At 35.6% G+C, this 26696-nt stretch overlaps 1 protein-coding gene across 3 annotated transcripts in view; it reads left to right on the top strand.

The window, feature by feature from the left end:
• Nucleotides 1-26696, top strand: part of LOC150105225 (uncharacterized) — a 107050-nt gene that overhangs the window by 38751 nt on the left and 41603 nt on the right. For all 3 annotated transcript variants that reach the window (XR_016548565.1, XR_016548566.1, XM_090395545.1), the window contains exons 3-6: nt 5087-5183; nt 16047-16180; nt 20555-20620; nt 24586-24727. Coding sequence is in view for 1 of the 3 variants with exons in the window: in XM_090395545.1 (XP_090251671.1) it covers nt 5087-5183; nt 16047-16180; nt 20555-20620; nt 24586-24727 (439 nt within the window). In the remaining 2 variants the exon portion in view is untranslated. The remainder of the gene's footprint in view (nt 1-5086; nt 5184-16046; nt 16181-20554; nt 20621-24585; nt 24728-26696) is intronic.

Below are 26696 nucleotides of genomic sequence, written 5' to 3'. Positions count from 1 at the left end.
AGTGTTGGATGGTGGTAGGAGTTTGTGTATATATTGTCCCGTATGTGTCTGTTTCCGGTAGACAGTGAAGGAAAGATTGCCAGAGGGAAGACGTGTGACAAGTGTATCTAGAAACGGAAGTGTGTTATGTTTTTCAATCTTAATTGTGAACTGTATTTGTTTGTGTTGTTGGTTTAGGTGGCTAAGGAATGTGTCTAATGTTTGGTGGCCATTGGACAAGATTGCGATAACATTGTCAACATATCTAAGCCAGACTTTGGGTTTTAGAGGGGAGGAACCTAAAGCAAGTTGCTTAAAATGTTCCATGTAAAATTTAGCAATAGGGGTAGGGATAATAGCGAGCCCATGGCTGTGTCTTCTTTTTGTAGGTAGAAAGCGTTTTGCCATACAAAATAACTAGAACATAATACATGCGCGAAGAGTGCTGTAATATGTGGAGGGAATTTGTTTTGTAGGAGAAGGATTGTGTCGTTGATTGGGACATTCGTAAAGAGGTCAGAGACGTCAAACCTTTTCTAATGTAATGTCTGATGTTTATGAAGTGTTGTCTTTTTGATATAGGAGGGGGAATGACCTACGAACTCCTTGAATATTTCCACTAATTTTTTGGCTAAGTGATACGTCAGGCTATCAATTCCTTCAACAGTGTGTCTTAGCAGTGTGTGTTCTTTGTAAATTTTTGGTAGCCCATAAATTCTTGGGGAGCACGCGTAGTGCGGAAATAGTTTTTTGACCGTATCTTCGGACCATATGTGGTAATTGACTTAAGTAGTTTCTCTGTTTTGTTTTTTATTCTATTGGTTGGGTTGTAGTTAACTAATTAGTATGTGTCATTGTCAGAGACCAGCAGATTCATTTTTTCTACATAAGTGGTATGGTTTAAAATAATGGTGGCATTTCCTTTATTGGCTCTTGTTATTACTATGTTCGGATTTGTTTTAATTGAATTTATTGCAGTTAATTTGTGTTTAGTTATGTTGTTTGTTAATGTTTTGGTATGATTTAAAATATTGGCAGTTTGTAAACTTATTTTGCATGCTATGTTATTTGGGATGAATCTTGGGCCTCTTTCAGTATTACAGATAAATTCAAGTTTCTTTATTGATTTCGGTGCTATAGCAAAATTCAAACCTTTTGTGAAGTATAGAGATTTCGTCTTTGTTTAGAGTGTGGTTAGATAAGTTGACTATTGATACCTGTGGGTGATTGGTGACTCCTGTTTCTTGCTTCTGGTTGGTTGTTGTTTCATCTGGTTTTGTCATTCTTTTAGTCTTTGGAATTTGGAAATCAAGTTTTCTTTCTGTGTTTAAAAGATGTGGCTCACTGTGTTGTCCGAAATCTTTTCTAGGATCATCCAGGTATCTTTATGTAGATTGAAAGTTTTTTTTTTTTTTTCCCCTTTAGCTGGTTTTGTGTAGCGGCTAGGTTCTTTCTGGTAGTTTGGATTTACTCTGAGTAGTGCTTTCTCGATGTGGTGGTATATTCGTTGCACCTTTTGTTGAGGTGAATTTTCTTTTTATCCTGATGCAATTAGGAGTGATATTGCTGTCCCTGCACCGTTTTAAAAAAAGCCAGTCGGTTGATCAAATTCTAAACTTGAATCTTCAGCTTACCGTATTTGTTGCATCATTTGTGGGTCGAATCCTCATGAATTATTGTAATCCTTTCTTTTAGTGTTACACGGTGATCAGCATTCATTTAAAAATTTTATAGACTTTACAACCGTGTTAAAAAAAACTTCTTTTATTTTCCCGACGTTTCGATCTTCATATTAAGATCATCTGGAGCATACATAATTATACAAGACAAGCTGTGTTACATTATTAACTGTAAGCTAGAGAAACAATGATTTGATCACGTTATTCTACTGGCATGACCTCGGGTGAAAAAAAAAAATATATATATATATACAGCCAAAACACTATTCATAAAATTCTCTATACAAAACCTCAATAAAAATCAAAGACAAACCAGACTGCAGTAAAACTATAACCATTCCCTACATTAAAGGAAGATCAGACAAAATAAACAGAGTACTACAAAAATACAACCTCAAAGCCACCTTTAAACCTCCGGCAAAATTAAAAAGCTTGCTCAACTCATCCAAAGACCCACTAGCCCACCCTGGAGTATACTGTATTTGTTGTTCTTGCAACATATTATATATAGGAGAAACAAGACGCACAATTCCTAACACACAAAAAGAACAAAAACGACACATTAAATATAATAATTATGGTGAAGCTGGCCTTTCGGATCATGACCTTGAATACCTTACACAGAATTTACTGGAAAAGCACAAACTGTCTACATCACACAAAAACGTGGTATGAACAGAAATTTAAGGAAGCCTGTGAGATCATTAACAACCACCTCAATCTGAACAACGATGGTCTAAAAATCCCAAACATGGAAGACATATATTCGACCCACGGAACCTTCCGTGGGTCGAATATATGCATTCCTCATTAAGAACAGCTATAAAGAGGACTGTAGAAAAACCAGTTTTTTAAATAACAATTGTAATACTAAAAATAGGACATCATTGTTTCTGAAAGAAAACCATCTGTAAGAAAGAATGTGTTTAATCCTGTCATCATAAATAGAATTTAGCTTTATGTATTTTTTTTTTTATTTTTTTTATTTTTTCTCTACTAGAGTTCATGCCAGTAGAACAACGTGATCAAATCATTGTTTCTCTAGCTTACAGTTAATAATGTAACTCAGCTTGTCTTTCATATATATGTATGATCTTGATATGAAGATTGAAACGTCGGGATAATAAAGTTTTTTTAACACGGTTGTAAATTACATAAATTTTTAAATGAATATTATAATGATCAATTTCATGATACATTCTCTCAAGGGGATGTTCAGGCTACTATGACAGCACTACATGATTAAGTTTACATTATTAATAATCTAACACTAATTTTCCTCCAAATTAGTCTATTACTTGTCAGCACTCCTGTATTGTCATATCTAACATTTTTTCCCTCTAAAACACTTCTGATTAAATCATGCTTAATCCTTGGTCTTTATCTCCATCTTGGCATCAAATGCTTCTCTCCCATTCTGTTTAATGTTATTATATATAATTAGGGCAGCTGGAGTAGATGAAATGTGGAGGTATGAGTTTTACAGTGACTGCACTGCATAATTCAGATGATCTGGTTGGAGTATTGAATTCCAGATGATTGGATTAGGGTGTTTAGTATCCATCTGTAAAAAGGGAAATAAAATGATTGTGAGTATATTAGAGGTATTTCTCTACTTAGTATTCCTGGTTAGATTTATACAATACTTGAAATGGCTAAAAAGATTGTGGAATGGAAGTTTAAAGAAAAACTTGATTGGGTGGTAACTGAAGATGATAGCAAAAAGATGCTGAAAGAGCAGTGAAGTATTAGTAAAAAAAAAAGTTCTGAAAAAGCAAACGAACAATCTACTGAATGAAACAATCGTTGGTAGTAAGAATGACAAAAGTGATACAAATGTAGTGGAAGATGAAAAACTGCAATTAATGGTGAGGTTGCAAGTGGTGTTGGCGGTGAACAAGTGTGTGTGACTGGCAATAAAATAGAAGGAACGGTAGGGGAAAATGTAACATTTATAAGCCAAGCTGGTGAAACAAAAAATGAGGGATGCAGAGTGAAGTGAAGAAATGAAAGGAAAGTTTTTCCCATATTGTGTGAATGTCGAATAGTGCTTGGCATGGTGTTTAGGGCCTCCTTTTGAGTAAGGATTCCATGTAGTTTCCCATAATAATGCAAAGCACACAGCCTTTCATGTATAATGCTATGCATTATGGAAGGGTCACCACTCAGGCAGGTTTCAACCTTAGCATTCTACACATCCAAATAGGAGAAAATAGTTTTTTTTTTTGCTAGGATGTTATAGAAAAGACCCAGAACAAGATCTTGATTGATATGTAAGAAGTGCCTTCAAAATATTAAGATCTCATGATATTGAGATCTTAATATTTTGATCATTGAAGTTTTGACAAATAACATAATTTTGAGAAAAATAGGGAATAGGAAGTTGAAAATTTATTATTTTCAATAAATTATTATTTATTGGTAACTCCCATAGGCACAGATGACTTGCTACTGCTTCTGCCTGGTATCTCCAGCTCTGGGCCTGGCTCCCACTGAAGAGACCTCAATAAAGGTCGAAACTAGTCTGGGTAGATGGCCAATCCCTTTAATGCATAACAGTATACATATCCACATAGGAAATGTGTTTTGCATTATGGGAGATACTGGGTTAGAAGTGCCTGGTAGCTTGCTCCACCTTTGCCACGAGTTGCCTTGGTGTTGCACTACTTACTGGATAAGATAGTACAACACTATATTTAGTCCTGAAGATATTTTCAGGCGCAAACTTTGTTTGCTCTCACTGGGATAAAGGATTAAACTAAATCTATTATAGGGAATAGGAAGTTGTAACTTGTACTTTTTCATGTAGTTCTGTCATAATATCCTATTGTATTATACTGTATATAAAATATGTCAAGAATTTCTTTGATACTTGTATGATATCATGTATTAAATCTATCTCTTAAGTTGCATTTATTCTAAATTTTCTAGTAGTGCATGGTGCTTTGTAGACATTGAAGGGGTATAATTGTCAGAGGTATACAGATGAATTATTGCATACCTCTTTTAGTTTGCAAAGCAACTAATGGTATTCTGGAGGCAGTGATGCTTCTATGGCATTTCTGTTTGTGAATGTTCACGTAACATTCCAGAAAATTTGATTGTGCTAATGTTTCACCAGTCCTTAGTCATTTATTTGAAACAAATGGCCAGCTGAAATCTCGTGTTTATATATATATATATATATATATATATTTTTTTTTTTTTTTTTAAGGAAACAATTCTTTTTTTGAAACTATCATTTATTTCACATAATATGCATTATTAATGTAAAAGTAGATATAGTCATCAGCTCTTTCTTAAGCAGACTTTTTAGAAACCAAAAGAATAATTAATAAAATATTGGGGAATTTTTAATAGCTTACTGTTATGAGAACTGATTGTAATAAGTTTCATATTTAAGAAAAACCAAATATATTTTCTTTCAGTATGAAGTTGAAGAGTACAGGAAGAATAGTGATATCACAGTGAAAGGAAGGGAAGTCCCTAATCCAATAACCGAATTTCATGAAGGAAATTTTCCAGGTACATGTACTTTTGTTTTAATTTTATATGAAATTTTTTATTATATACAATTTTGCCCATTGTTTCAGGTAGTTGAGAGCATAGATAAAAGAATGGAATATGGTGTTAAACAATCTACATTCATTTCATTAGCAAATTTGTAGGAATATCAGATGCAGTTATGAAAAATCTGAAATCCAAGTTAAATTTGCTGTAGGATAACATTGTAGTATATCACTTCAGTTTGGAACTGTTTGGGAGTGTGTTATAGTATTTGTTACAATGAGAATTAACTTTAATAACTGACATTTCTTACCAAAAATACTACTTAGGAGGGTATTTATAACTTTGAATTTTAGGAAATCTTTTAATTTTTAATTTTTTTTTTCGTATGTTTATTTTTCATTTAATCTGGAAACCTTGCTCTAGAAGTCAAACATTGAACTTTTTTAGGCCTCCAGTGTGTGTGTGAGAGAGGGGGGGGGATAATTTAATCTCACACCAGTCAATGAAATTCATCTGATTCTTGTATTATATATAATTGATCTTATACAGACTAGTTTTGTGCATCAAGGATTACTGATTTCTTTAGGACAGTAGATAAAGAAAACCATTAGAATACTTATGAGATGTCATGCATTCATCTGTCTTTTAGGATTATTTGGAGATGGTGTTGGAAAAGTTGAATTAAAGCAAGAAATCTGATCATTGATGTCCAGCATTTAAGATGAAACTAGTTTCTGTTGGCTGGGGGTTGTTTCAATATCTCCCATTTACAATAAGTCAGGAAGATGGCAAAATGTTCTGGGAGATATTGAAAAAATTTAGAGTACTGTAATGGAACCAAATGATGGTGACATACAAGCTGATATTGAATATTCTAGATGTCTGGAGTAATTCATCTGAAAGTCGAAAGAGACAAGCAGTGAAGGATAGTATCAGAAAATATTAAGAGGAATGCCAACAGGAATACATCTCAATACTTGAAATAGATAAACTATCAAAAGCCTGAATGTATCTATTTCAGGAAGGCAGCTGAAGTAGATCTTGATCAGAAATGTTCAATGTGTTAGTAAGTTTTCAGTGGCTACACTACATAATTCAGAGGGTAAGGTCAGAAGGCAGAATTATAGTTGATTTGAGTAGAGATCTCATTCTGTAGAAAGTGGAATAAAGCAATGTGAAAATTAGGAATTTGTTAAATGTTTCAGGTAAGATTTATGCAATCTTGAGAATATGTCAAGAAAAATTGTACAAGGAACTTGGAGAACTGGGTTCAGAACAGACTATGTCAAAATCAAATTTTCACTTTATAACTAGTTGAGGAATCATTGCAATATGACAAGAATCTGTACTCAAGTTTTAGAGATCTGCCAAAGCTATACAAGGTGATACAGAAAAGCATTTCAAAACACTACGGTACTTTATTCCAACCGAACCCTCAGTTGGGTTGGAATAAAGTTCTTCAATATTGCATATGGGAATTCTGATAAAAATTTGGGGGGTGAATAGATGGCGTCAAACATCAATGGCTTAATCATATTTAAAATGATGGTATTAGGGAAGAACTTGACATTGTTAGCATTGAAGAATGTGTTGAGCAGAGCTCAAACCCACCAAGATCTAAACATATTAATTCAGTGAGAATTGTTCTAGAAGACTGAAATACTAGATATGACATACTGGAGTGATAAGTAATAGATTAATTTTAAGGAAAGTTGATATATTAATAATGCAAACTTAATCGTAAAGTAATGTTGTAGCTTGTACTCCCTTCTGCTCTTTGAGGGTACAGGAAATTTGTGGTCTCTGGGCTGTTTTCTTGAAATATCTTAAAGAACAAATTTTCAGAGAAGAGATTGAAGTTCTTCATGTTTCAAAACAGTTAATTTTTTATTGGGAATGATGTCTTTTGGGGGAATTGTGGAGATGAAGCATAAAGGTATGAGAATTTTGTCTTTAATTACATCTACTCTCTTGAAGGAGTCACTTAACATAACTAGTTAGGGTATAATTGTATGTAATGGCAGTAGCTATTAAACTCAGTTTATTAGTTATTACTTACGGAACTATCATGATGCTGTTTTTTTTTTTTGCAAGGTCTGGCTTTTGTTTTTCATAACTGTGACTTTATGGGATTATTCCATTTTTCTTGCTCCCCCTTAGAGATATCTTTTTCAGCTTTTTTTTTTTTTTTTTGGCATTTATGGCCATTTCATTCCCTAATTATTAAAATAGAGCCAAAAGGTTTCGTTTTGGTGAAGATGCAAAATTATATAAATCAAGTGGGTATTAAATCCAGCATAATTGTGTAGAGCACTCCTTTGAAGCTGAATGTAGAAACTATGAAAGTTTCTTTAAAAAAAAAAAAAAGAAAAAAAAAAGAGCTTACAGGAATACTCTTCTACATTCATGAATTGCTCTACTGTGGACTATATAGAAGGCGCTTGCCCAATCATCCATATATGGATGATTGGGCATTGGATTGGCCACTAGAGGGCTACATGGTGTGTAGTGTTTGTAGAGCGCTCCTGAAAAGAAAAGTGTTATTTTGGGTAATAATTGGCAATATTGCTTGAATCTTGCGTAGTATTCTTTACTTTTGGTAACTTAGCGTGTCTGTGTAAATTTTGTGTTTTCTGCATTATTTAATTAATATTTTGATAAGATAAGATAGATAGTATGCACATATGCACTAATAAGAAAAACAATGGCGTCCAGATCGCAGTCTTTATTCAAAAATTTTAACTTAAGGGACTTTGTTCAGTGTAACGTCTGCGAGATGTACACTTTGCAGAGAGCGTTTGGAGTTTGGTTCGATAATGATAGTGGAGTGGATGTGTGCCGAAAGTGAGCATTTGAAGTCTGTCTCAGGTCGCAAGATTGATATTGATGTTCAAAGTCAGAATGTAGAAAATAGTGATATGATAGGAATTTGCAATGTAGTACCAGATAGCTTTGAGAGTGGTGTTGAAAGTGAGAGTAAAGGTAAAAATACAGAGCAAGAAAATGGTTTAACAGATAAAAAAAAAAAAAATGAGTTAGTTGCAATGAGTGAGATCGCATGGAGTAATACATAGGGTGAAGCAGCAGCTGGAGCGTTTGCAAAATTATTTACCAAGCGCATCAGCTAATAAAAGGCAAATGTATGATAAAAAAAAAATAAGAGTATGACTGCAAGTTTGTACGGTGATTCTTTAGTAAGAGGTGTAATAGATGAGAGTTTGTTAAAATGATACTTACCGGGAGTGAAAATTAAGTATGTACGTGGGTCTATCAGAGTGCAAAAGCAGAGGGTGAAAGAAATGATAGTAGTGAACAGGAACAAATGATTTAAAAGGAGAAAAAATTGCTATGAGAGAGGACTTGAAGAAATTACTAGAGGTAGCAAAAGAAAAGAGTGAGATAGTTAAGATAGCGAGTCTGTTGCCACGGCATGACAGAGAAGAGTTGAGAAGAGGGTCATAATTGCAAATGACTATGCGTAGGTTATGCAGGAGGAGTGGTGTGAAGTGAGTTTGATGGGCTAAAGGACTTATATAACATGGATGGTTTGCATCTGAATGGATTTAGTGTGCAGACACTGGAAAAAGTGTTGTTGAATGGGGTGAAAGTGGATGTGCAGATTCAGGGAAGGGGGGGGATATGCAGACTTTAGGGAGGCAGTCGAGTGTATGAATGTGTATAATATGCCCGAGGAAGTACGAAGGACAACAAATCAGAATGGGTTAGGTATAAGGAATCAGGATAAGGGTGGACTAATGGGCTTCTGCATTTCATATATACTAATGCCAGGAGTACTAGGGACAAGAAGGAAGACTTTTTTGGCCTTGGTTGGCACTTCCAGACCACAGGTTATTGGCATTAGTGAAACATGGCTGACACAAGATGATATAGCTAGTGGGGTGGAATATGAGGGGTATAGTATGTTCAGGAGGGATAAAATGGGGGGTGGGTGTTATTGATGATGGCTGATGAACTGCAGCCAAGGAGAATAGAAGTTGAACTGCAGGATAGAGAAAATAGCACATTTGAGGCTATTTGGTGTGAGATTGAGACTAGCAGAACAAAATATACTGTTGGGTGCTGCTATAGAACAGGTAATGGTGGAGATAGTATGCAGAAGCAAATAGAAGAAATTAGTGGAAGGATGGTAATTACTATGGGGGATTTCAACTACGGTAACATTGATTGGTGGAAGGAGGAGGGGACACGTGGAGGAAAGAATTTATTTTACGCAGTTATTAAGGGATAACTATCTGTGACAGCATGTAATGGAAAATACTAGGGGTCAGAGAGTGCTTGACCTAGTAATTGCATCTGAGAATTTGGCTGTAATGAATATGACCACGTTGCCACCAATTGGTGAAAGTGATCATAGGGTTTTGACCTGGGAGGTGGCTAAATGTGTGGAATTTTCAATTAAGACGGGGTACATGTGGAATTACCAGGCTGGTAAGTATGACAAGCTTAGGAGATTGCTTGGTTCAGTGCCATGGTATGTAAAACTGCAAATGTTGATAGTGCATGGGAGGTGGTTAAGGAGTGTTTGCAGGAGGCAATGGCTGACTGTATACCTAGAGTCCGAATAGTAAATCAAGTATGGGTTAAATGGATGAATAAAGCCATTAAGCTTGAGCTGCAAAAAAAGAAACAACTGTGGAGGGAATTTAAAGAGAAAGGTAACCTGCAGGCACATGAACGGTATAAAGTGCGGGCCAGAAGGGTGACAAGTGTGGTCAGAAAAAGCAAAAGCAGATTATGAAAGAAAATTTGCCATGCAGGCTAAAGAGAATCCCAAACAGTTTTTTCGATATGTTGCAATTAAAAGAAAAAATTTATATGGCAGAATGATTTTAAAGAATGTCAATGGTAAGGAGGTAACTGAATCAGTTGATATAGTAGAATTATGGAGCAAGCACTTTGCAAGAGTATATCATCCAGGTGGTGATATTGGCAGGAATGAAGGAACCAACAGCTTATATTGGAATTCTGAATGAAGTGGAGGTGAATAGTCTATTACAAAATCTCAATATGAATACATCTGTGAGATTGGATGGTATATCAGCTTGTGTTGTACATGCAGCAGCAAAAGAATTGTCAGTGCTCTTGACCATTTTGTTTGATTTAAGTCTCGGGTCTGGGTTAGTCCTGAGGGGGTGGAAAGAGGGAAAATAGTTCCACTGCATAAAGGAGGTTCCAACACTACTGTTGTAAATTACCGACTGATCAGGAATCATTGTCAAGGTCTTGGAGAAATTAGTCAAGAGGAAAATACAAGATTGGATAGATGAAAATGGGATATTGTTTGGGGGACAACATGGTTTTGTGAAGGGTAGATCATGCCTCAGTAACTTTCTCACGTTTTATAACACGGTGACGGCTGAACTGGATAAGGGTAATGGGTTTACAGTGATTCTACTGGACCTTGCCAAGTCTTTTGACAGGATACCACGTGGAACTCTAATCACTAAACTGGAGCAGATAGGGATGGATATGAGGGTGGTTGATGGAGAGATAACAGAGTGGTTTATTCAGGAGTTGAGCCCGAAAGACGGCTTGTGACTAGTGGTGTGCTGTAGGGCTCTGTTTTTGGACCACTACTGTTTAATTTGTTCATTAACGATATAGGAAAGGATCTGAGAGGAACTGTGCATCTGTTTGCGGATGATGCAAAGTTAGGTAGAGCAATAGTGAATGCACAGGATGTCAAAATTTTTCAGGATGATTTGGATAGTTTGGATGACTAGGCTAAGGAGAATGGATGTCAATTTAATGTGGCAAAATGTAAGGTTATGCATTTTGGAGTGAAAAGATTAGCAGCAGTATACTACATTAGTGGAACTGTACTCCAGGAGATTGACGAGACCAGGGATTTGGGAGTTGAAGTGTGGGGGGGGGGGGGGCGCATTGCAAAAGTGGCTAAATCAGCTCATCAAATCACTTGGTTGCTGAAGAATACTTTGACTAGGAGACAAGCAAGTTATTGTTCCTCTGTATTGAACCTTGAATAAGACCCCATCTAGACTACTGTGCCCAGGTATGGGCACCAGGGTTTCTTCTTGATGGTCAGGAGGTGGAGAGGATCCAGAGACGAGTATGATGTACAGGTCTCAGAATAAAACATACAAATTACATAAAACAACATAAAAACAATTTTAGAAATCATATTAAAAGGGGTACACTAGGTTGAAATGATTAAACATCAAAATTAAGAATCAGGAGTCAGAGCTTAATCCTTAAATCCCTGATCCACTCCAGGGATTCTGGGGTCAGTTTAAAAAAAGTCCTCTTTAGAACCCGAGAATGAGTAGATAGGGCCATTGAGATATTCAAATTACTGAAGGGTTTCTATAAGATTAATTCAGAAGATATTTTTGAGATCAGGGCTGGTGGTGGGAGGACTAGGGGCCATCCATGAAAACTGGGCAAGGGTGTTAAGAGCTAGGTTTTTTACTTGGAAGTAGTGAGTGGAATAAGCTGCCAGAGTCTGTTGTGGGTGCCATGACTGTGAATGAGTTCAAGGCGAAGTATGATAGATACTGTGTGAATGTTGAATAGTTGTTCTAGGGCCTCTCTCGATGAGTCTAAGGACTCCTTGGAGTTGCCCATAATAATAATATATTCACCTTTTAATTTGTATATTTGTTTAGGCTTTCTGTTCTTGTAACCTTAATTATAGTTATATCTTTGTGCAGTCACTTTTAGCTGCATAAACTTGACTGAGTTTGTCTATTATTTCAGGACTTGCTTGATGGCACACTAATTTGATATTTAGAATCTTGACAAAAATCTCAGCCTTTACAGTTTTTCTTGAACTGTTTGCAAGGCTGAAAGGGATGAAGTGTCAGAACAAAGTTTCTGCAATAATGTTTCTTACATTCAGATTAAAACATTTTGATTTCAATCAGAACCATTTTATTTGGTGAAATTAAACATAATCCAAACTAATTCCATGTTGGCTAGATAATTTGATGTTTAGTAGGATTTATTATAATTGTCACTTCAGTTTAGCCAAGTTACTTGCACATGGCAGGCCATTGTGCCTGACTATGCATAGTTGCAAACATAGCAATACATGTCTACCGAACATAATGCAATTTTTATACATGTGCTTCCAAACAGTAATGTTTTTTTATCTGATCCACACACATGAAAGGCCCCAAGACCTGCAGCACATTAGTGCTACATGGGCAAGAAGAATACAAGAGAGGAAGGATGTTCACATTTTGCTTGAACAACTGAAGGTTGTAACCTTTGGGGAGGCCAAGTGGGAAAGATGGTCCAAAGGACAGAAGTAGATGGTATGAAAGAGGAAGTGAAGTTGGTTCCTTGAGTTCAAGATAGATTATTGGTTAGCAGTGGCTCTTGTTTTAATGATTTTGGAGGGGAGAAATAATAGTGGCCAATTCAGCAGAGCACTGGCCATCAAAGCATTTGTAGAAGACGCACAAGGCAGAAACTGAACGTCTGTGAGAGAGAAAGATCATTAATTAGCTGGATTGCCTTCTAAGACCACACCTGGATTATTGTGTGCGGATTTTGTCTCCCGTGCTCCAAAGGGATAAAGAAGCTGCAGAAAGGATGCAAAGAAGAGTTACAAAGATTATATCTGGATTATGGGATTTAGATTGAGGACAGATCACAAGTATGTGGATTACAGACTGGTTAACAGGAAAAAGAGGGATGATACAATAGTGCTCTATAAACTTTTGAATGGGTATTATAAGATAGCATGTGATAATTTTTTATTATATGGAAAGTGGGGAAAGAACACAGGGGCATCCATGGATGGAAATTACATTTGTTGACAGTCAAGAAAGGGGTAGCAGCTAGGTTTTCCTCATAGAGCAGTGAGTGGAATAGTTTCACTTCAGTGATTGCATGTAGTGTGAATGAATTTAAGGGAAGGTATGACGGCTAGTTTGGTATTTATAGCCTTCCTCGACTCCCTGGAAGTCTGAGATAAGAATAATAAATATATATATTTTTTTACATATAAATTTAGTTATGACAGTTTGCTCACTATGTCAAGGTCATATGGATAACAGGAATAATTTATCATAGTGTATTTCCTTTAGCATAGTATTGTATCTTATAGGTCTTCATTGAGCCTTCTCACTAGTTAACTATAGTGACTATCATAGACTATAGTAACTATAAACAATTCTGTTTACTCTTGATTTTAAGCTGTGTATAGAATTGTTGAGTTTACATTAGTATCCAGGTGGGCAGGTGATCAGATGCGTGACAAGTGAATTTTCACCCTCTTTCTTCAATGCATTCAAAATGTTTGCATGCTTTACACTTTTACCCCATTTTAAGACATCTTATTCTGTTACATTATTTATTGTATAATATTGTCCTCAGCTTATTTTCATAGGTCAGGGGTCTCCGAACTATGGCCCGTGGGTCAGATGCAGCCCGCGATATGATTTTATCTGGCCTGCCAATTGGACTAATTTTTCAATAAGAATCTGCAAAAAAAACACGGGGTGTTGATAGATTTCAAATGCATTAATTAAGATTGTGTTCAAAATATATTCCCAAATAGCAAAAAGTAACCGTAATCCAAGTTGCGGTCTTTCTGACTGTAAAAGGTCAGTTAAAATGGACTAACGAAGAGGAAAAAAATTTAAAAGAATTCAAAACGAAATAAAAAAAAGCTGCATCCGAATAAATTTTTTTATCAACAAAAAAAAATTTGTCGCACGAAATAAGAACACTTAAAAAAGTCGGTAAAAACACGGTTAAAATGAACTAACGAGCAAAAAACAAAATAAAAACAAAATTTCTCGATCTGTATTCATTGACAAAAAAACTCAAAGTTATACGAAATTAAAAAAAAGTTGCAAATATTTCAGAAGCGATTTGCTGATTTCGACGCCAGTGCTAGGGAAATGCGATTGTTTCAAAATCTGTTTGACTGTGTTGTTACTGATGTCCCAAGTCAACTTGAAATGGAAATTATTGAACTTCAGGCAAATGAACATATTAAAGATAAACACAAGGAAAGAAACTTGATCAATTTTTATAAATTTTTGAACTCTGAGCAGTTCCCAAATTTGAAGAAATTTGCTTGTAAATTTATCTCTATTTTTGGGACAACTTATCTTTGTGAACAAACTTTTTCCCAAATGAAATATATCAAGTCAAAATGCGGAAAATTTATCTGATGAACATTTGAAATCGCTATTTGTAATTAGCACTTCAAAATTTGAACCAGAGTTTAATAAGATTTTAAAAACACACAGTTACACCATTCACATTAATGGTTTTATTATAATTTGTGATAAAAATATGAGAATTTGCTGATAGTGTTCGGTGTCATTAATATATGATAATTTAATCTCGCGTACTCTGTAATCAGTTTTTATCTGCTTTCAATAAAACTCGTATATCTAGTTCTAGAGTTTTTTATTACTACGGCCCGCTGAACAGTGCTGAAGTACCCAATGTGGCCCTCATGGCGAAAAGTTGGAGACCACTGCCGTAGGTCATATGACTTAGTGTAATTTAAAGGCTTGAGGATTTTACACAAATGCTTTAAGTGTTGATTAAAAAATAGTTATCATGCAAATTCAAGTGAGACATCATGTGACATTAAAAGTATCTAGCTCCACATGCAGTGCTACCGACGTACTTATTTTCATGAATTTTATTATTCCTCTCCATTTAAATTGTTTATGGAGAATTTATCTAAATTCACCCTTCATTATGAACAGTAAACAGAAGAAAACAGACATAACCCTGATTTATGTCTTGTGAGCAAAAATAATTCAGGTCACCCTATGTAAAATCTGAGAAGGGTCTTAACTGACTTTCCTCATAGTCAACATAGACTGGTATTAATTGACATTGGCATTTCCATTTCATTTGTAAGATCAAAGCCTATCCCACGCTGGAATTTAAAAAGGCTGACTGGAATAAATACGCAAATGAACTTGACAAATGTGTTCGCTGGATATCTCCAATAAGTAGTAATTTTCATCGATTTATAGGTGTAGTCCTGCTTGCTGCCAAGAAAAGTATTCCTAGAGGTATTAGACATAACTATATACATGGTTGGAGCGAAGAATGTGAATTGCTTTATAATGAATATCAGATTAACAATGACCCAAAAACAGCAGATGAACTCCTAGAAAACTTATATATCCTGAAGGAAAAGATGGGTAAACGCAGTTGAAGGTATAGACTTTACTCATTCCAGCCATAAAGCGTGGAGCCTTCTTAGGAAACTAGGTGGTAGTGCTCCTTTGATTAAAGAACCAAGAATCACCCCAGATCAACTAGCTATACATATTGTTAATATATCACGTATCCCAAACAATAAAAAGCATACAAGATATAAAGAGAAAATTAAAAGAATTTAGCAAGTCTATAACTTCAAATTTTGCACACCCTTTTACGCAGCAAGAAGTTGAAGCAGCCTTAAAGGAATTAAAGCCTGGTAAGGCTCCTGGTTTTGATAACATTCATCCAGAATTTTTGATTAATCTGGAAGAAATGCAAGATGATGGTTAACAAAGTTCTATACTGACATTCTTACAACTGGTAAATTTCCCACTATTTTTAAAAAAGCAAAAGTACTTTCAATTTTAAAGCCTGGTAAGCCTAATCATAAACCGGAAAGTTACCGACCTATTACTCTCCTCAGTTGTTATAAACTCTGTATGTTAATTTATTTTGCTATGTTAATAGTTAATTAGTATTAACTTTACTTAATTAGTTTGCTATGTTAATACTTGTTTAGTATTAACATAGCAAACAAATGCCGAAATACATCTTTTTTACAAATCATGTTATTGCAGGCTCATAGTTACAATAATTATAAAAATTGGTATTTTAAACTTGAAAGTGTTTTTTTTTTTTTTTTTTTTCCAGATTATGTAATACAATCTATATGCCGTCAGAACTATCATAAACCTACTCCAATTCAAGCTCAGGGATGGCCTGTGGCACTCAGTGGTAGAGACTTGGTTGGAATTGCACAAACAGGTTCAGGAAAGACTTTATCAGTAAGTTTGTCTTTGTGTTATGTATAAACTTAGCTCTCAGAATTTATATTTTAAAATTCATTGGATTTTTAAATGAGCACAGGAGTGGGGGGGGGGGATACTCTCATTTCTGAAGATTACTAATGTATAAAGCTTACTTCTCTGCATGCAGTTCAACTTTTTGTGCTGCTGGTGTTGCATTTTACTCTTTCATACTTTTTGAGCTCTGAAATTAGGATTGGAGAATAGACTGGTACTGTTAGTGTACGAAGAGTACCAGTTATCTGGTTTTGTACATACTCTGCTTCATAACAGAGTCGGTAAACCTTGAAGCTCGCTATTATCAAAATCACATTCTAAGACAAGTATCCCTAATTTCAGTGGTTTTACTGCCACATAAACGGGGTTAATAATTCAGTACAACTCGGGGAAAAATGTTTATAGGCGATTCACTAATTTTAGTGAATGTGAAGAAGAAATGAGGCCTTTGTTATGTATTGTGAGGGGTACAATTGAATTTTTTTTTTTTTTCCTTCAAAAATGTATGTTACTTGCTAAACACATACTGTCAGATCCAAAATTCTGTTTTAGCTGGTTGTGTACTTCAAAATATTTCTTGAGATTCCAAAAATTGTGATTACTTTTGAAATGAATGTATGTGAAGCATAGACTTGATTTTTGTGTAAACTAGAATCAAAGCTAAGCTGTTAATAACAGCTTATTTTGGTATTTGAATCAAGAAAGGTTGGCCAAGTAGTTAGTCTATCTGCTCTCCAACAGACTACATGTTTGTGAATGTACGTGAATTTTATTATCTGGTGTGAGACCACCGTGGCTTATTGGAGAGCTGAAGTAGCTTGAAAAAGCTCTTTGTTTGGTCTCTAGAGTTTCTGGGCTATGTAAAAATATAGTCGACCCTTGAAGAAGGTGAGGGTTTGGGGTGCTGATTTCTTGCACTGTTTGAAAATCCGTGTAGTCAAAAGTTATTGTTATACTATTGTTAAATGTGATAGACAATTTACATGGTATGTATATATACTATGTTCTTCACAATAAAGTAAGCTAGAGAAAAAAATCATAAGGAAGTGAAAATACATTTACAGTACTGTACTGTATTTATCAATACCATAAGTTTATGTCTTCTGTTTACAAGATGAATAGTCTATCACTAACACTAGATATGAAAAGATAATGTGAAAAGGAAATTATTCGTTTTATTTATAAGTATAATGATTCGTGAAGCAGCAATGCGATTGCTTTATAGTAGCCTAGTGTAATCGAACAATAGCAAATACCTGGTTTAAACTTCCACCCAGAAGACTGTACGCTTGGAAATCGCCTCAAGATAACCAACATAACATTGTCCGAAATCAAATTGATTATATACTGATAAATAAAAGATTCCACAGTAGTATAAAGAGTGCAAAGACTTATCCTGGAGCAGATATCTCATCAGACCACAATCCCATAGTTGCAGAAGTACGTCTTAGATTAAAATCAGCTAAAAAATCACAAAAGAAGAAAAAGAAAATTGATGTAGAAAAACTGAAAGACCCGAACATAAATAAAAGTGCCAAGACACAGCTTAACCTGCGATTACAACAGATTAACATAGAAGAAAATAAAAGTATGGAATCTCTTTGGAATAGCTTAAAGAATGCCATCGTAACAAGTATTGAAGAAGTAGGTTATGTGAATAATATAAAACAGGAATGGATGACAGATGAGATTCTTTCTCTTATTGATACAAGAAGAATGTACAAAAACAAAGACCTAGCCAGGTATACAGAAACACATAACATCTTCAAGAAAAAAATAAAAGAAGCCAAGGAAAATTGGATGAAAAATTTATGTACTGAAATTGAACTGCTTCAGAAGAAACATGATAATTTCAATCTGTATAAGAAAATCAACGAAATTTCTGGAAAACTGAGGAAAAAGCAAATAGTGTCTCTAAGAGACGAAAATAGAAAAATAGTTCTAGAAGAAGAGAATAAAGCACAGATTTGGATAAAATGTGTAACAGAACTTTTCAATGATACTAGACAGAAGCCTATAAATATAAAAGGGCCAGCAATCATGAAATGCAAAATAGAGAATGCTATACGAACAAGTAAAACAGGAAAAGCCAGTGGATCAGATGGTGTGCAAACAGAATTTTTAAAATTAATAGAACCAGATAACATCAAACTTCTTGAAATACTATTTAATGAAATATATGAAAGTGATGAATTTCCATCAGATTGGCTCAAATCTACATTTATCACTATCCCAAAGAAACCCAAAGCGAATTCCTGTGGTGACTTCCGACTTATTAGTCTAATGAGCCAAACATTAAAAATATTTTTGAAAGTAATTCAGAATCGCATTTATAGAAAAAGTGAAGAAACTCTAAGTGAAACACAATTTGGCTTTCGGAATGGTTTTGGTACTAGAGAGGCCCTTTTCTGTACCCAAATATTGATACAAAAATGCATAGAAAAACAGAAATCTGTCTTTATGTGTTTCATAGATTTTGAAAAAGCATTCGACAAAGTCAGACACACTAACTTAATAGAAGTCCTTCAACAAACAAGACTAGACGAACAAGACATAAGACTAATAACATCTGTATTGGAATCAGTCAGCTACCGTTCAATTAGACAACATTACCACCAGTGATATTAACATCAAAAGAGGAGTGAGACAAGGATGTGTGCTCTCACCACTCCTGTTCAACATATACGCAGAGGTAATCTTTAAAAAAGCATTGGAAGAATGTCCAGAGGGAATCACAATAAATGGAAAGATTGTTAACAACCTACGATATGCAGATGACACCATGCTAATTGCAGATAACATTATGGATCTCCAAAAACTCATTGACAGAGTATACATAGAAAGCCAAAGAATGGGAATAAATATAAACATCGACAAGACAAAATCCATGATCATCAGCAAACATCCAGCCTCATCAATGAAACTGACACTCAATGGGAAAAATATTGATCAAGTGTCAAGATATAAATATCTTGGTTGTTGGCTTAATGAACGGTGGGATCCAGAAATAGATATAAAGACAAGGATTGAAGTTGCACGGCAGTCCTTCATGAAAATGAGAACACTATTCTGCAATAAAGACCTAAACATGGAAGTCAGATGCCGAATGCTGAAATGTTACGTGTGGTCTATTCTGCTCTATGGAGTTGAAACATGGACATTGAAGGCGACAACCATCAAGAAAATCGAAGCCTTTGAGATGTGGCTATACAGAAGAATGCTAAAGATATCATGGACAGAAAAAATTACCAATGAAGAGGTCTTAAAATCCATTGGCAAAGCTAAACATCTTGTACAAATAATCAAGAAACGAAAAACATCATATCTTGGCCACATCATGAGAAACAGCAAATACCAACTTCTACAAACTATTTTGGTAGGAAGAATCGATGGCAAAGGAACTAGAGAAAGAAAAAGAATATCATGGTTTGATAACATCAAGACGTGGACAGGAAAGACCAGTGCACAACTGCTCAGATTAGCACAAGACCTCAGTTTGTTCGCCAAGATGGTCGCTGACCTTCGATAGAAGATAGCACAATAAGAAGTGTAATCGATGAGATTTTTTTCACAGTACACTAGCCTATACACTAATGAACGAATCTTTATAAAATTTTTATTTTATGCTAATCAAACTAATTGATAACAGTTAATGTTACGCAGCTATGATTTAAGACTGCATCTTTATGTTTGTTTACTTTTCTCAATTGCAAATGGCCATGTATGGTCTGTAAGTGTTTGTATGCATAAGTTTTGAAAAATTTAGCTTTTATAATAGACTTGTGTATATTTTATGCATTCATTACATACCTAACCTTTTCTTAATTTTTCCAATATTTCTAAGCTATGTGGTTCGTCTGAGTTTTCAAGTTCTCACAGGTCTCCAAAAAATTTTCCAATATATTTATGCATTTTTAAAAAAAGCATACAAGTGTAGAAATGTAAGTGATCAGTTCAAACCCAGGGTCAACTATATATATAAAATCAATAAAAAATAGGTGGGGGGGGACCTTACTTCCCTCGTAGTATGAATGTACTATAGGTTTGCAAATCTTTTGCGAGGAGGAATCGTTTAAAAAAAATCAATTGTTTGAATTAAATGAGCCATAAAGCAAACAAAACACTTTGGTTGAAGATATGGTTTGAGTTATAAAAAGTAAATTGAAATAAGAGTTCAGATTAAATGGGATTTAATGTACCTAATGGTTGAGTCATGGTAGGAAGACCTGGTCACAGGCCTTATTTGCAGGTTAAAAGTTTTTAGTCTTATCAGTTTTTTTATAATGCTTTTATAAAAGCATTATTTAAAATAATTTTAATAATGATGCTCATGAAAATATTTTTTTTTCCTTTCAGTATATTCTTCCTGCTATTGTTCACATCAATCACCAGCCAAGACTTCAAAATGGAGATGGACCAGTTGTAAGTGTTTGTAGTGAATAAAATATCTCTTGCTATTTTCCTGGTTTAGTTATTATACGAGGTGGTATCAAAAAGTTTTGAGACCAGCTCTGTTTACGAGAAATTACTTTATTTATCTACGTTGACACACTATCACCTTCAAAATAGTCCCCTTGCATAGATATAGCACCCCCACCATTCCTGCCACTTCTGGAAGTCTTTCTTTTCAAAGCACCTTCTGCGATTCGTGCTGGATCTCTGCAGTGGTGTCAAAACGACGACCTTTGAGCTGGATCTTCATCTTCGGGAAGAGGGCGAAGTCCACAGGAACCAAATCTGGCGAGTAGGGTGGGTGCGGAAGTGAGATCATGTTATTTCTGGCGAGAAACTCGCGCGTGAGGAGAGCTGTGACTGGGTGCATTGTCGTTGTGGAGCATCGTTTTTCACGTGCCACAGATCCAGTCGCTTTCACCAAATGTCTTGCCTCAGACGCCTTAAAATCTGTCAGTAGAACTCGTGTTGATGGTCTGGCCCCTGGGGACGAATTCTCGATTCACGATGCCATGAATGTCAAAGCCTGAGCAACTGAGCATGCACTTGGTCGAGCTGTGGACCTGCCTCGCCTTTTTTGATCATGGAGATGATGGGGCTCTTCCACTGTGAAGACTTGCTTTGTCTTGGGCTCATTCACTGTATGCTGACCGAGTTCTTGGCAGACTTCGGCATGGTGTTCCTTCTGCTCCTGGGTATGTTGTGGAGTGTTCTCTGATGATTCTCATGCACAAGTTGCCGAATGGTTTCGGCATTTTCGGGGGTTCAGCTCGTTGAAGGTCTTCCTGTTCTCTCGTAGTCTTCAAGTGATGTTCTTCGACTCTTGAAATGCGCGTGCCACTCAAAACACCTCGAACTACTCATTGCAGCATCACCGTAAACTTGCCGAATCATGTCAAACGTCTCTGGCAGATTTGCCTAGTTTCACGCAGAATTTCATGTTCATTCTTTGTTCTAACTTGCTGTCCATGATGAAATTGCAGACGTAACGCACGTGGTCAGAATCACACCAGTTGCACAGCTCTCGGTGTACACAGGACAATGTCTTTTGGTGCACTGACTTATGAAGGTCGGTGCTCCCTATAACTGTTTGCTGCCATCTGTTGCCGTTTTACAAAACTAGTCTCGAAACTTTTTGATACCACCTCGTATATCATATATTCATCTTTCATAGAAAAGAATACATTTCAATGGTAGATGAAAGAGTATTTAATGCCTGATCTAGAAAATTCTGAAGTGTAGAGCCGAAGAAGATTTTGACCATAAATGCTCAAATATTGAAATATAAAAGTTTTAGTCATAATTCAAAAAGTCTTGTCAGATGACACCTGTCCATAAGAAGGGGATTCTCCTATTGAGTGTTTTAGGTGAGCCTTCTCTGTATATACTTGAAGATGCTAAGAAAAATTGTAAGAAGGAAACTTGAATGATAAGCTGGCTTCTGGCTAAATAGGTTGTCAGGAACAGTTTTTCACTCTAAGACTAATAGTGGAGAAATGGTGGGAATATAACAAGGATCTGTATTCAAGCTTACTTGATATGGAAAAGGTTTGTGACAAGCCAAGGGAAGCTTTTCAAAACACTAAAATTGTACTGGATATTGTCCCAACAGATGTGGTCTGCATTTAAGTTATAAGTCGGCAGTTACTTGAAGGAGGTACAGAAGATGGTTTGCTATAAAATCAGCCATAAGGCAAAGGTGCTTCACTTTCTGTATGGATCTTGTTATGAAGAGAAGTGGCATTAGGCCCAATATCAAAAATGCAGATGTTAATCTCAACTCTACTTTATGCAGATATACTCTTAAATAAATTCCATTGAAAATATTTGAGCATTTATGGTCAAATATCTCCTTCAGCAGCACACTTCAGGTTTTTGATTACTTTGCTTTTTTTTTTGAGCCCATGTGCTCTTAAATAGATTACTTAACTAAATTTAATAGCTATGAAATATGTTTGATATGAAATCAGCAATAGCATGACTTATAGGAACATTCATTTATATATATTTAATATGAAATTCTTGCCATGTATCAGGGTCATCTTAATCATGACTTGTAGATTAAGCAAGAATAGAAACTGGTATACTCTAGTTTCTGTTGTTTCTAGTGAAGATGCTGTTGATACCAGGGTGAAAATTTTATACTAATAAAAAAAAATGTATACACAAAAGATACATCTTTTTGCTGTTTATTAAAAATCAGCAATAAAAAGAAACTATGAAAACAAGTAGAAAATAGGAAATTTCTCTGCGTTTTGAATGGTGGGACAAAAAGCAAGTTTGGAGAAACTTGGGATTGCATTCACATTTCCAGGACATTGTAATATGATTCGGTCTTTTACATAGGTTTTCTTAGCATCTTAAGGTTCCTTCTTTCCTTTGATTTTCTTTCTGGTTGGTCACTGAGCATCATGGTGGGTGGGTTGCTCACTTTTTTCTTTCCATCAGAGTACCCATAGCTCTACTTCTGCTCATGCTTTTCTTGTTATTATACATAAATGCTCATTTAGCCATTTACTGTTGACGTTGCATTCCATTTATCTTTTGTTGATAGAACCTTGAAAAGGTTTCTATCTTGATTTCATTCCAAGACAAATCAAGATAGATTTAAAAAAAAGTATCAGTATAAAGTGAAATCACTTGGCTATGAGAGGGCTGATAAGGGGAAATATGTTTGCATTCTCATTTTTCATATTTTGTGTATGAAGATACTAGTCTCTCATAAAATTGATATAAAAATGGAAATAAAACTGAGAATTGCAGAGGAATTTCCCTACTGAGTGTTCCTGGTAAGATTTACGCAAGTATACTTGAGAAACGGTTGAGAAGAATTGTGGAAGAAAAAGCTGGATTCAGGCCAAATAGAGGCTGTCAGGATCAGATCTTCATTTTATGACAAATAGTTGAGAAATCATGGGACTAGAACAAAGATCTGTAAATAAGTTTTGTAGATCTGGAAAAGGCATATGACAAGGTGCCAAGAGAGAAGCTATTCAAAACGCTGAAGTTGTATGGTGTCAATGGAACATTATATCAAGCAATACTTAGTCTTATTTCAGTTGTAAGTCAGCACTTAGAATTGAAGTACAGGAAGATGGTTTAGTGTGAAATCTGCTGTCAAATGAGAATGTACATTGTTCCCTCTGTTATTCATTATATATATGGATCACATTATGAAGGAAAGTGGTATTAAACATGATATCAAAATTGGAGATGTGAATGTCAGCTCTTTGCTTTATTGCGGAAAATATTATACTTCTAAATAAATCAGCTACGAGTCTGCAAGATTCTTTAATAAATTGAATAACTGTTGTAATAGATATGGTATTGAAGGTCAGCAGTAACAAGACGAAGACAATGAAAATAGGCAGAAGCAGTGAAAACATCAACTGCATTGTGAATGGATTATTCACAACTGCATTTAACTGTATTAATTTATTTTTATTATTATTATTAAAAACGTGGAAATTAGGAAAAAACTTGACATTGTCAGCATCCAGGAATGCATTAGGGCTAATATCAGGCAGTATGGTCACTTAAATAGAATGGGAGAGAAAAGATTAGCAAAACAAGTGTTCTCTGCCAGGAAAAAGACCAAGATATAGGCAGAGTGATATGGTAAAAAGCACCTTAGAAGATAGAAATATAGATCTGATAATGTTAGTCTTGACATGTAACAGACTGAGTTGGAGGAAAATTGCAGATAGGAAGTTAGTAATGATGTAAATTTTTCATGCATTACTATCATATCCTGTACACCCCTTGAGGTTACATGGCAGGAATTTAATGATGAGATACTAATCTTTACTGTAGTTTTCTTTCTTTTGCAAAGAAGATTAGAAACTTGTTGACCTTAAGTAATGAGACTAGTAATTAAGAATTGCCTAATTTATAGTTTTGATTACTTATAAATTAATTTTTATTTTGTTTTATAGGCACTAGTATTAGCACCTACTAGAGAACTTGCACAACAAATACAGCAAGTAGCTATAGAATTTGGAAAGTCTTCGTATATTAGAAATACCTGTGTATTTGGTGGTGCACCTAAAGGCAACCAGATTAGAGACCTGATGAGAGGTAAGAAATCAGTTTTAATGTTATAAATTATAGCCTTAAAACTATGCCAATCCTTGTTTCATAAATATACTGTGAATATATGAATTTGAATGTATTAGTATAGTAGAATTGAGCCTTCTAATGTATCAAATAGCTGGTATAACCGCATGATTATTTAAATATCTATTTTGGGTCACTAGCTTTGCATATTCTTTGGTCTGTTTTTTTTTAGGATTAATTTTTAAAAATGCCTTAAAATATGTGAAATATAGGTTTCTACATTTGAAATGCAGTCATTACAAACTGCCATTTTCCATTACAGAATTCCTTTCTTGCAACCTCGACCCAAAGTTTTCAGAGAAATTAGGACTTTTGGGGAAAGTCCTAATTTCTCTGAAAACTGGGTCATGTGTTAGATCATTTAACTCCCTTTTCTTGGTTTAGTTTGGGATGGTACCTAGTTGTCCTTTAGTGTATTCACATGCCACTTGCACATTTTTAGAATTATTATCCATTTGGATCTGGCATTCGTGAATCTGTACATTTTTTCCCTACATCAGTAGATAGACCTGTTCGAATGCTTGAGTGTTTTTGCCTTTTTTTTTAAATCATGCTAGATGGGTCCATCTTGAACCACTGAGTTAAAATGCAAGCTGAGTAGTTATTTGTATCAGACCAAAGTAATGAAAACACCAAGGCAGTTTGAAGGGCATATGTTTGGGAATTATGGTCAGCTCTGTTTTGTGCAGCATATGAATCTAGATGTTGCATAAGTCTTAGAAGTCTTTCATAGAGAACTAGATTGAGTTGTCTGGATAAGTCTGCGCGGTTAGCCTAGTGGTTATGCGCTTCGCAACCATATGCCTGGGGAAGGAGTGTCCTAGGTTCGATTCCCGTCGGTGACGTGAGGAGCTGAAGGATCTTCCTCAGCCATAGCCAAGTTAGCCAGTCTTGGGCATGGACAGCAGGGTTTTTCCCCCAGTTTATTCTGGGGTTTTTCATCCCACAAAGCAGACAAATTGGCCTTGAGAACTTAACACTACAGGCCATAGGATATACCGGGGCATAGGGCTGACCACCTTATCCTGTAAACGGATTGAGGTCTGATGATCAATGGACCCTCGACACTGCAAGGTAAAAGAGGGTATAAAGAAGATGAGATGAGACTTTAAAATCATTTTTATGCAATTGTCCTTAAGGTCATAATGGATTACATATGCCTAAGAGTAATTGGAAAGTATAAAGCTTGTGTTCCTTCAGAAGCAGGAGTTGTGCATGCAAACTTTGCTTTTTTGTATACTGATGATTTGGGGCACCGAAAGGGCACTTGGGTGTGTGTGTGGGGGGGGGGGGGGGTTATGCAGCTATTAGTAAATAATTTCCTGAAACAGAATCTGGAAGGTAACTATGGTGTGAGAAATGTATGGTGGCATCAGGGTTTGTTAATAATCAGTTTATCTCAGATTAGGAATAATGATGGATAGTCTGAAATTTAGGTAAGCATGTGAATATCTGGAACTACAGAAGTGGCGATTAAACAAATTCAGATAGCATTCCTTCCAGTGGTGCATCATCTGAAACTGCAGGAGAAGGATGTTAGCAATGCATGGAGATCAGAGGTATTTATGGAAAGTAGTATCATAGATACTACTTATGTCTGTGCAGTTAGCCTAGTGACAATGTGCTTCACAACCGTATGTCTGGGAAAGGAGTGTCTTGGGTTCGATCCCAGTCGCCGATGTGAGGAGCTAGAGGTTTTTTCTCATGCATGGCCAAGTTAGCCGGTCTTGGGCGTGGACAGCAAGGGGATTCCCCCCCCCCCCCCTCCGTTTGAATGGTATTTCCTCCTTCAAAACAGGCAACCAATCCCCTGAATGCACATGGACTACGGTCATGAATACGTCCCAGCCATATGATGGCCCAAGCCCAGATAAAATTTGGGAGTTGGGGAAAGCAATGGTGAACTATCCTGTAAAAATCTTACCAGGAA

This window comes from Typopeltis vanoorti, chromosome 7, assembly GCF_054136105.1.
Source record: "Typopeltis vanoorti isolate ZY-2024b chromosome 7, IOZ_Tvanoo_1.0, whole genome shotgun sequence".
Lineage (NCBI taxonomy): Eukaryota > Metazoa > Arthropoda > Arachnida > Uropygi > Thelyphonidae > Typopeltis > Typopeltis vanoorti.
The sequence above is the reverse complement of the archived record's forward strand: the minus strand, read 5'-3'. Positions and strand labels throughout refer to the sequence as shown.